General features: G+C 42.1%; 1 protein-coding gene across 11 annotated transcripts in view; it reads left to right on the top strand.

Moving 5' to 3' along the window:
• Positions 1-12,210, top strand: part of tox (thymocyte selection-associated high mobility group box) — a 255,558-nt gene that overhangs the window by 116,466 nt on the left and 126,882 nt on the right. For 5 of the 11 annotated variants that reach the window (XM_059645902.1, XM_059645907.1, XM_059645901.1 and 2 more), the window contains exons 2-3: positions 6,991-7,050; positions 8,436-8,501. In XM_059645902.1, coding sequence (XP_059501885.1) covers positions 6,991-7,050; positions 8,436-8,501 — 126 coding nt within the window. Of the gene's footprint in view, positions 1-6,990; positions 7,051-8,203; positions 8,243-8,435; positions 8,502-12,210 lie in introns of those variants that run through there. The other 6 variants (XM_048528417.2, XM_048528422.2, XM_048528419.2 and 3 more) reach the window with 2 other exon arrangements.

Here is a 12,210-nt window from a genome sequence, read left to right on the forward strand (position 1 = left end):
AAAAACGGATGATGAAAATCCTGTCACAAACATAATTAAAATATTATAAAGAGTAAGTTCTGATGAATATTGTTAAGTGCTGTGCACTGATGTGAATTCCTTAGCTGCAGGCACTAGGCCCAGATGACCCTGGATTTGGAACAATTCCACAGCCATTTATAAATAACAGACAGCCTGTTTCCAGGATTCCCAGTCCCAATATCAATTCTCCTAGTTTTTACTGACATTGACTATGAGTGCAGGGAGCAAGGTGCACCCTGCACCCCTGAGCACACTACCTTCAGTTAGGGTAAAGATGACCAGGGCCTCTACAGTATCCATGGAGTCAGGGCCTCTCCATAGTTTATGTTCACAGTCCCTTAATGTGGCTTAAAACTGACCCTAAACCTGGAAACCTCTTGAAAAGTAAGTTTAAAAGACCTTACACAAGCCCTTCATGCCCCCGAATGTGAGGTCAATGTCAATTCATATTCCCAGCTACCCCATGACCCCTTATCATCTCCAATCTCATTCATTCCACCCCACCATCCCACTTGTCCCATCATCCTGGCCAAACCGACTAAAACCATCTCAGCTCCTGGCTGTTCAGGAGCATTTATCCAGCAGACATTCTGCATGTGAAAAATAATGGCAACTGTGGACAAAGAAAATCAATTGACAAACATTTCTTTGAAAGAGCTATTGTTTCTGCAACTTTTTAAAGTTCAATTAAAACACCATTAAAGTTTCGATAACAAAGGTTTTGAATGCTTCACAGCTTTTAATCTATATGATAAACATTGAGGCATTGGCAAAAGAGATCACAAGAAGAACGATTTATTATCGTGACTTAAAGTGACTAAAGTCAAGTTAGTTCCCCTGCTGAGGCAGTATTTGTTATGGACCTGAGCTCAAAGCCAAACAACCAGCCTCCTGCAGTGCCACAATGATGCCACCCGAAGGTTGCAGGAACAGCAACTCATATTCCGCTTGGGAACCCTGCAGCCCAATGGTATCAATGTGGACTTCACCAGCTTCAAAATCTCCCCTTCCCCCACCGCATCCCAAAACCAGCCCAGCTCGTCCCCTCCCCCCACTGCACCACACAACCAGCCCAGCTCTTCCTCTCCACCCACTGTATCCCAAAACCAGTCCAACCTGTCTCTGATAATAAAATGTGAGGCTGGATGAACACAGCAGGCCAAGCAGCATCTCAGGAGTCAACCTGTCTCTGCCTCCCTAATCTGTTCTTCCTCTCACCCATCCCTTCCTCCCACCCCAAGCCGCACCCCCATCTACCTACTAACCTCATCCCACCTCCTTGACCTATCCCCTCCCTACCTCCCCACCTATACTCTCTCCACCTATATTCTTTTCTCTCCATCTTCGGTCCGCCTCCTCCTCTCTCCCTATTTATTCCAGAACCCTCACCCCATCCCTCTCTCTGATGAAGGGTCTAGGCCCGAAACATCAGCTTTTGTGCTCCTGAGATGCTGCTTGGCCTGCTGTGTTCATCCAGCCTCACATTTTATTATCTTGGATTCTCCAGCATCTGCAGTTCCCAATATCCCCAACCAATCACAATGTTCAGCCACAAACACACGACAGAGGGGACAGAGTCAGGGCCCAACCTAAGGCCCTCCAACCCAGGGTGACTGTGAGGTGTGGGTCTGGTTTTACATGAAGATGAAGGTCAGTCTCAGTGTTGACTGCTCAGGTAGGAATGTGAGCAGGTGCCTGGGGAGAGAAAAGTGCATGGATTTGCAGGATATGTTGCTCTGAGGAGAATGCTGGAGATGTTGGCACCAAAGGGTATTACTTTATAGTTACCTTCCCTGGCTTATTGAGGCCCATCTGCCTGATAGGGCACTGGCTCCATGTTCAAGATCAAACGACTGCTTCTCACTTCCTCAGCAATTTCCAGCCAGTTCAGTTTAACATTGAGGTGAAATGCTGCACCATCAGTGCAGCTGCACGGTAGTATCAGCTGAGAACTTGTGCCTAACACTGCAGGATAGTTCTGAACTCACAGACTTCTGACTCAGGACATTTTGCTGGTTTTCAGCCAAAGCTGATGTTCTAGCTCTGACGGATAATTTGGGAGGTACTAGCAGCAATAGATTGGACCAGTCAATTATTCAGGCCAGTTTTTGGTATCGCTGTGTCTTGATGCAGGAAGAATGCTTTGAGAGAATTAAGTTGACAGGTCTTTTTCTCAGGATGATAGTGTGTTTCATAATCCACAACTGCAGGGGGAGTGTCTTCCGTTGCTTAGTCCTCATTTTTATTCTTGATCCTTTAAATAATTCTGGCACTTACTGATTGCCATAAACTGTAGTAATTCAAGGACTTGCCATGCTAACAGCAATACAGTAACAAGTCTGGTTCTTTTGCTTACAAACCAGCTGGACAGTAATAGTCTGCGCCTGTTTTCAGTTTCTAAATTGAGTTGCCCTGGGGTGGGGGCTTTTCTGGTTTCTGGTGTTGTCAGTGACCCCTGCAGCATCCTGCCATATTGGTAGAAGTGGTCCATTTCCAGTTGCTGATTCTTTTCCAAGAAGAAATTAATTCAATTACAGGCTTTGACAATTAATATGCCCTTGACCTGGATTAATGCAAATTATGATGGAAGGTTGTGAAATGTACCAGAGGCCTCCTGATAGGAGCCTGTTCATCACAACTGCAAGCTTCAATGTGGTAGGCAAACTGATCCTGTGCTGGAAAGAATTTCCAAGTCTGTTTGTTGACTTTTGCACAGCTCTTTTACGAGCTCCTTCAGAAATGTCTCTGCTCATACTGGTGTCTTCAACATGTTTAGGAAGAAGCCTAGTTTTAGATAATGACCTAAGAGTGGTTACTAATGGAGCATCTAAAATCAAAATACAGCTGTTCGGAATGTGTCCTCTCATTCTATAAAAGCTACAAATACTGAGGGATGCTGATGTTAATAGTTATAGCTTCATGCAAGTCAGTGGATTACTGCTTGTTCAAACAAGCACGAATGGAGAACCCCACCTCTTCCTCCGGTACATTGATGACTGTATCGGCGCCGCCTCTTGCTCCCGAGAGGAGCTCGAACAGTTCATCCACTTCACCAACACCTTCCACCCCAACCTTCAGTTCACCTGGGCCATCTCCAGCACATCCCTCACCTTCCTGGACCTCTCAGTCTCCACCTCAGGCAACCAGCTTGTAACTGATGTCCATTTCAAGCCCACCGACTCCCACAGCTACCTAGAATACATCTCTTCCCACCCACCCTCCTGCAAAAATTCCATCCCCTATTCCCAATTCCTCCGCCTCCGCCGCATCTGCTCCCATGATAAGACATTCCACTCCCGCACATCCCAGGTGTCCAAGTTCTTCAAGGACCGCAACTTTCCCCCCACAGTGATCGAGAACGCCCTTGACTGCATCTCCCGTATTTCCCGCAACACATCCCTCACACCCCGCCCCCGCCACAACCGCCCAAAGAGGATCCCCCTCGTTCTCACACACCACCCTACCAACCTCCGGATACAACGCATCATCCTCCGACACTTCCGCCATTTACAATCCGACCCCACCACCCAAGACATTTTTCCATCCCCACCCCTGTCTGCTTTCCGGAGAGACCACTCTCTCCGTGACTCCCTTGTTCGCTCCACACTGCCCTCCAACCCCACTACACCCGGCACATTCCCCTGCAACCGCAGGAAATGCTACACTTGCCCCCACACCTCCTCCCTCACCCCTATCCCAGGCCCCAAGATGACATTCCACATTAAGCAGAGGTTCACCTGCACATCTGCCAATGCGGTATACTGCATCCACTGTACCCGGTGTGGCTTCCTCTACATTGGGGAAACCAAGCGGAGGCTTGGAGACCGCTTTGCAGAACACCTCCGCTCGGTTCGCAACAAACAACTGCACCTCCCAGTCGCAAACCATTTCCACTCCCCCTCCCATTCTTTAGATGACATGTCCACCATGGGCCTCCTGCAGTGCCACAATGATGCCACCCGAAGGTTGCAGGAACAGCAACTCATATTCTGCCTGGGAATCCTGCAGCCTAATGGTATCAATGTGGACTTCTCCAGTTTCAGGATCTCCCCTTCCCCAACTGCATCCCTAAACCAGCCCAGTTCGTCCCCTCCCCTCACTGCACCACACAACCAGCCCAGCTCTGACCCCCCCCAATGCATCCCAAAACCAGTCCAACCTGTCCCTGCCTCCCTAACCTGTAGTTCCTCTCACCCATCCCTTCCTCCCACCCCAAGCTGCACCCCCATCTACCTACTAACCTCATCCCACCTCCTTGACGTGTCCGTCTTCCCTGGACTGACCTATCCCCTCCCTACCTCCCCACCTATACTCTCTCCACCTATCTTCTTTACTCTCCATCTTCGGTCCGCCTCCCCCTCTCTCCCTATTTATTCCAGTTCCCTCTCCCCATCCCCCTCTCTGATGAAGGGTCTAGGCCCGAAACGTCAGCTTTTGTGCTCCTGAGATGCTGCTTGGCCTGCTGTGTTCATCCACCCTCACATTTTATTATCTTGGAATTCTCCAGCATCTGCAGTTCCCATTATCTCTAATGGAGAAATAGATTGGCTTTTATAAAGCTGGTTGTTCAGCTGATTGAAGGTTTCAAGTTCTGTTCATCTAAAACTAGTATTAAACACTGAAAATGCAAGTAACCATGAGATGCAGCTGAAGGGAGGAGATCTTCCATGCAGCACTCATTTTGGAGTGATTTGGTAATTACAGGAAATGAGTATTTCTGAGCAAAGACACATTTTGTTGAAGCCATCATTTTGCACTTTACAGGAGAATTTGCAAAAAATATCAATGTAAAGAGAAAACAAATTTGATATCTGAGAGTAGAGTGCTGACTGATTAACAGTGGATTCTGGCTCATTAAGGCATTGTCAAGAGAATGCACCAGTTAATGATGACTGAAAGTTAACAATCAAGCTTTGTTTAAATTTTAAGCAAGGCAAATTCACTGTAATTGATAAAGGCATTACCATGAGAAATGAACCAGAGAATGACTATTGCTAATTTTAATGTGCTTGTTACAACACAATATTTGTATGTTCTTCCTGTCTGACGGGCAGTATGGAAAGTGGAGTGTGGAACAGTTTGTGAATGAGGAATTGAAACTGTTTTAACATCTTTTCTGACAGAACAGCAGATACATGGGAACACCATCACCTTGAAAGTTCCCCTCGAAGCCATTCACCATCCTGACCTGGAAATATATTGCTGTTCCCTTACTGTCACTGTGTCAAAATCCTGGAATTCCCTCCCTAATGGCATTGTGGGTCTACCCACAGCACATGGACTGCACCAGTTTAAGAAGGCAACTTACCACCACCTTCTCAGGGACAACTAGGGACAGGCAGTAAATGCCCACATCCCACAAATGAATGATTGCTCATCAAGGTCATAAGCTATGTCATCAGAAGATTGTCCTTGCTACCCATTATCCACCCTTTGACCTATTTTCTTGGCCCAAATGCAGATGCCATGGATGCGTGTTATTGAAGAAACGAATTAAGACTGCTTCAGGACACTGAGAATTGAGTTACCTGATTTTTTTTACTGCAATCTTGTGAATCGTGACCCAAAAAAAGATAGGCTGTGTGCTTGCTGTGACTACTGTTCTCAATAAGTGAAAATCAAATGATTTTGGCTTTCTTTGAATAGAGTCAGTGACCTTCCTTCCATGAAATTCAAAAAGTAATTGTGAGATGTTGCAAATATGGTCCAATTCCAGCCTGGTGGAAATAAGGCCATATCCTCAAATGTTCATGGCCGTGGTCCCTCTCATTCTGGATCTCTGAGTGGTGCATTTTAAATATTTGTTGCAGTAATGCCAATCTGGCTTTCAGTACAAAACTTGCATCAGAAATATGTCAGTGCCACAGAAACTGTCATGGAACTTCTTTGGGATTGAAGCAACCAAAAAAATTAAGTAAGGGGCCGGAAAGAGTTACGTGCAGATTTTCTCTGGTATTTTGCTAACTAATTCAAAATCATTTTTGAATAACTAAAAGATAACTTCTAACATTGAACGGCTGTACATAAAATTCATAATGAAATAAAGGGATTAGCTTGCTGCTGAAACAAAATATTGTTGAACAATCAATGGGATTCTAGCTTTTAAAACAAGTTTAAATCACATCAACTTGGAAACTTTCCCAGAAGCTGAGTACTTATAGAAGTTAATTAAACAAACACTTAGCCATCCTCATAAAGAGTTTTGTAAGCAACACTATGTGCTACTTACAGTGTTGAGATGGAGATAGGCTTGGGTTATTGCATGGTGTTCATTTGATCTTTGCAAAATAGATCGACAACTGCTGAACACATATGTGGTTTTAACAATGGTTCCAGACATTGCATCATGCACTTGGCTTTAGCCGGATTAAAGGATATTCGATGGTAATGTTTACATTTGGCTGATTATTGATTCTGTACGTATTGTGGTTCTCAGGGAGAGCAACGTTCAGCATTTTGTTTGGTTAATATTGAATTCTGTTGGTTGCCACAGTTTTCAAATAAGTAAGAACAAAGTCTTCAAGACGTATGTTTTTCTTTGTGCTTGTTCTCAGATTTTGATGTGGAACTCTGTGTATTTTTGTGCTTGGTAACTGAAACGTTGTGATATCAATATAAATGCAGATTCCAGACTATTCTATAAATGTCAAGATATTCTTCTCAAGTTTTGAACCTCATCCTCATCCCTGTACCCAAAGGGGGAGTTTTTTTACTTTAATGTGCTGGAATAAAATGGATGATAGTGAAGGCCATTTTATAGCTGTCCTATTTCTTTATTTCTATTAAACCTACCCTCATGTCTTTATAATGCCTTTTATTTGCTACATTCTCATTCAAGCAGTTGAACATGGTTGTCAGCGACGTAGAAACTTATAACATTATAGAATTTAACATTAATTTGATGCCTTCATGGCATATGAAATGCTATCTGGGCCAACATTTATTGACATTCCTTAATTGCCATTTCAGGGGGCAAATCAGAGCCAGTCACATTGCTGTGGGCCTGGAGTCACATGTAGGCCAGACCAGGTGAGGATGGTAGATTTCCCTTCCCTGAAGGACATTAGTGAACCAGATGGGTTTTCTGCAATGTGGCTGCCAGTAAGCTAAGTTTTAAGTCCAGTTTTTTTTATTGAAGTTAAATTCCACTATCTGCCATGTTGTGATTTAAACTGGCCCCTGGTATCCCGGATTACTTGTCCAGTGATATTATTAGCACACCACTGCCTCCCCTGAGGCTACATGCCTTTGTACTGAACCAAGGCCTGCGAACATCAGATGCACTTTGGCCTTAACTAAGGAATTCCTAAGTTTTGAAGTGTATGTTTCAAGAAAAGAAACGGCATTGTTGAGGTGGGGTAGCTCAGTTGGTTGGAAGACTGGTTTGCACTGTAGAGCGATGCCAACAGCATACGTTCAATTCCTGCACTGACTGATAAAGACTCCTCATTCTCACCCTCTCCCTTTGCCTGAGGCATCATGACCCTCAGGTTAAACCACCACCAGCCACCTCTCTCTCTAATGAGAGGGCAGCCCCATGGTCTGGTAAGACATTATAACAACTTTACCTTTAGTGGAATACAATAAATCCTACTATGCAAAGAAACAAAGTCAAGTAATTATCATTACAATATAGTTACATAAGTTAGTCAATCATGGCATCATGGTAGAATAATGGAACAAAATCCAGAATCTGTAGTGTATCCACTAACAAGTATTTAACAAGCATCTTCTGAGATTCATCAGTGAATATACAGAATACAATGACATAGCAGCTCTCATAGTGCATTGGAAATGTGCCTGACTCTGAGCCAAGAGGCCTGGGCTCAATTCCCACCTGCTCCACAGGTACGTCACAACATCCCTGAGCAGATTGATTGGAAATATCTACCAAACATAGAAACTGGCTCAATTAATTTGAAAACGCAATAAGACTGAGACATTGAAAACCCAGATATATTTTGAAGTATTGGACCATGTCTTTTTGCATGTGCACACTTACACCCTCTGCAGCCAGACTGCAACTTTGAAATCTGGAGCAAATCAGAGTGCACTTTTGATGCACTTCATCATTCTTCTATCCTGCCAGAAACAGTGTGATTCATTTAGCAATTCATTAAGACTAATAGCAATATGTGTGTGCATGCTGCCGAGAATGGGCCATTTTGTTTCATAACAGATTGCAGATGAAAGGAAACCATTCATTTCTTGCCTGCCTGATGTAATTACTACTGCACTAATTACCTCAAATCACTGGCATTCAGGGTCAATAAGGGTGGGAACAAGTAGATCAAAGACAAGCAATGTGAAACCAGAAGAAAACCTTTCACTAAGATCTATATTTGGTTTTTATGTGCTTTATTGCTAGAATTTAAGTTTAGATTCATTCTGAATATTTATTATTTTGTTCACAGTTTGATGGTGAAAACATGTATATGAGTATGACAGATCCAAGCCAGGACTGTATGCCAGGAAGCCAGGTGGGTTAATTAATCTTCTCCACCATGTTTCAAGATGTAATTAAACAAATTCAAAAGGATGCATTGCAAATAAGCATTACTATCAGTAACTGGTGTAATCAAAATAATTATAATTTGCAAACAAAGCATTTAAACTGTGCTTTAGATTAATGAGATGTAGCTTGAACAAATGTCATATTTGGATGATTCTGAGATGCAAACATTGAACATTGCAATTAGCAGTGTGTTTTTACTGAGCAATCAAGTATCTACTTTGTTGGCATGATCTTAAAAGGCAAATCTATTTTCTTTATGAATAATATGCTTACATGCGCTTATTAGTTGAATTTTAATTGTAACTACTTTGATCATGAGGTGCAAACCTTTCACTAAACACCTGCACATAAATAATGATTACACTAATTTATTTTGGTCAGAAACAAAATGTTAGAAACATTATCTTGTATCTTACTGTGAAATAACATTTTCAGACAAATATTAATCAGTGAATACAATATCAAGTCAAAACACAAAACATTACTGAAGATAATTTATAAGTAAAATTGTATCTAACTTATTATTTGCTTTTGAAAGAATTGAGAGTAATCCATTCACAACGGTTGAACGCTATTAGTAAACATAGCTCAGTCTAAGACACAATAAGTCAGCAGCTTTCAGGTTCCAGATGATAAATTACTGCAAATTCTCATTTTGTGGAAATTACTTTGTGTTTAATATCCTCTTGTTTCAAGTTTGTACTGCACACGTTTAAACAATTCTAACCCTGTAACCTTTACTGTAGTCAATATTTATGCATTATTGTTCTATCAGTTTGCCCTACAATATGTTGCTTTTTTTTACAATTTATTTTGTTTGCTCACTTAAGTTACATAGAACAAAATACACAAGAGTTCATAGCTTGTGTAAGAAGACAAAATAAAGTTAAAGTGAAAAGCTTATAAATTGGGACCAAATGGTAGGCCATTCAGCCCCTCAAGCCTGCTGCACCATTTCATAAGATCATGGCTGCTTGGTTTTGACCATCAAATTCCTAACTACCAAAATGTTGAAAACTAATCAAGTGTAATTTAGCGAACATATATTCCGCAGAGCAGTTTTACAATTCTATTATACCACTGCTTTTGTGTTAATGTCAGGTAATTTTGACTGTATACTAGTCACAGAATAATCCAGAAGTTGTGTGCCAAGAAGTGGGACTAGCAGTAACAGTGAAATCACTTTCTCTCAACTCTGTAGCATATATATTTCAATTCCATTCTTGTATAATGCCATGTTTTCATTAATATGGTGAAAACATTTTTGAAAATTAGAGATATAAAATCCTCTAAATAACAATAAGTGATTGCTAGATAATAAAGTGTGAAGCTGGATGAACACAGCAGGCCAAGCAGCATCTCAGGAGCACAAAAGCTGACGTTTCGGGCCTAGACCCTTCATCATGCAATAAGTGATTGCTGCTGCCTGTCCTATTACGACATTGAAAGTTAGTCAGCTGGGGAGTGGAACCCTGCACACATTTAGCTCCTTTGTTGTTAAGCTGGATTTTTGGCCCAAGGCAGCAACATAACTTTGGTCTGCCGAAGGTACCACACAGTGTAAAATGCAACAGTCAAAGACCAACATCGATAGTATAATGGCACTCAATAAACTTCATCACTGTGTTAGTTATACTTAAGGAAGTAGGTTTGGGAATGTTTTGTGGTAACATTGCATATATTTGCAGACAAATATCTTTGTATGTACACATGAAATTCCCTTTTTTATCAAGATGATGTAAATTTGTTTATTTTAATTGGCTTAGTATTTTGTGAAATTAGCAGAGGCATTGTGCACTGTGTTGTAAACATGTTTGTATTCTCATATTGCATTGCAATTTGGTATCATTCACATATTAGATTCTATAAATATGACGAGCTAAATGATTTTACCTAGAATACTATGTACTAATTATTACAGTATGAGTTAGGCCACATTTATGTTGGAACTGGGAGGATGATTTTGAAGAAATCTGAGGTAAGTTAGACTAAAGCATGATTTACCAGCATTGTGACAACCTCAGATAGCCTGCAAACAGAGGAACAATATCAGAACAAAATAACATAAACATGTTAGGAAACGATTTAAATAAATTGTATATAAAGCTATATATAAAACTTGTTAGGCTGCATTTGGATATTGCGTCCAGTTTTGGTCGCCACACAACCAGAAGGACATGGAAACTTTGGAGAGAGAGTACGAAGAAGATTCACCAGGATGTTGCCTGGCCTCAAGGCATTGACAATGAGGAAAGGTGAAAAAGACTAGAGATAACAAGGTATAGAGCGGATGAACGCAGCAGGCCAAGCAGCATCAAAGGAGCAGGAAAGTTGACATTTCAGGCCTAGAAGAAGGGTCTTTCCTGCTCCTCTGATGCTGCTTGGTCTGCTGTGTTCATCCAGCTCCACACTTTGTTATCTCAGATTCTCCAGCATCTGCAGTTCCTACAATGTCTTAAAAAGACTAGGATTGTTTTCACTGGAAAGTTGGCACCTGACAGGAGGTCTGATTAAGGTCTACAAAATTATGAGAGGCCTAGATAGGGTGGCTGGTCAGAGGCTTTTCCCAGGGCTGAAATTTCAATTACAAGGGGGCACAGGTTCAAGATCAGAGGAAGAAAGTTTAAGGTAGATTTGCGAGGGGAGTTTTTCACACAGAGAGTGGTAGGAGCCTGACTGCACTGCAGAGGAGGTGGTGGAAGCAGGCACATTGGCGACATTTAAGAAGCATCTGGACAATTCCATGAATAAGGAGGGAACAGAGGGATACTGATTGGATAAGGGCAGAAGGTTTTTTTTTAGTTTAGTCAGGGCATGAGGATCAGCACAGGCTTGGAGGGCCGAAGGGCCTGTTCCTGTGTTGTACTTCTCTTTTATTCTTTGTTCTTGTATCTTTGTGCGAACATTAGCTTTGTACACAATGGCGGAGAAATAATCAGAAAACCAAAATATTAGTGAAGAAATGTACCAAATATTACGGAGTAATTCATTGGCTTTAGTCATGGCGACAGCTCTAGACTGAGGGCTCTACTGTACAGATTATGAGTTGTTACGGTGGAAAAGAATCTGCCCTTTAGCATCATATACAAGCAGCATTAAGGATTGTTGCCTTCTGGTACCTTCCAGTGTTCACAATCTCAGCTGAAAGTACAGAATAATTTGGAAGTATAAATAAAGTAACAGTAATAGCAAAACAATTGTTTTATGACATGCAAGCACTGTAAATGCTGACCAATTTCACTTTATCTTATAATGTAAGGGCCTTAAATCAACTGATAATGGTAAGCACTGCGAGCTCGCAGCTCCAGGGACCCAGGTTCGATTCCACCCTCAGGCAACTGTCTGTGTGGAGTTTGCACATTCTCCCTGTGTCTGCATGGGTGCTCCAGTTTCCACCCACGGTCTAAAGATGTTCAGGTTAAGTGGATTGGCTGTGCTAAGTTTCCCATAGTGACCAACGCTGTATTGGCTTGATGGATTAGCCATGGGAGATGCAGGGATTGGGGCTGGGGGGTGTGGGGGATGGGGAGAGGTGTGTTGGTGTGGACCCATTGGGCCAAGTGGCCTGTTTCCACACTGTAGAGATTCTATGATTCTTCTGCTCTTGCATTCTATGCAGACAGATGTATACAGTTTATTTGCAATTACTATAATTTCATATGTTTTAAATAGAG

This window comes from Stegostoma tigrinum, chromosome 5, assembly GCF_030684315.1.
Source record: "Stegostoma tigrinum isolate sSteTig4 chromosome 5, sSteTig4.hap1, whole genome shotgun sequence".
Lineage (NCBI taxonomy): Eukaryota > Metazoa > Chordata > Chondrichthyes > Orectolobiformes > Stegostomatidae > Stegostoma > Stegostoma tigrinum.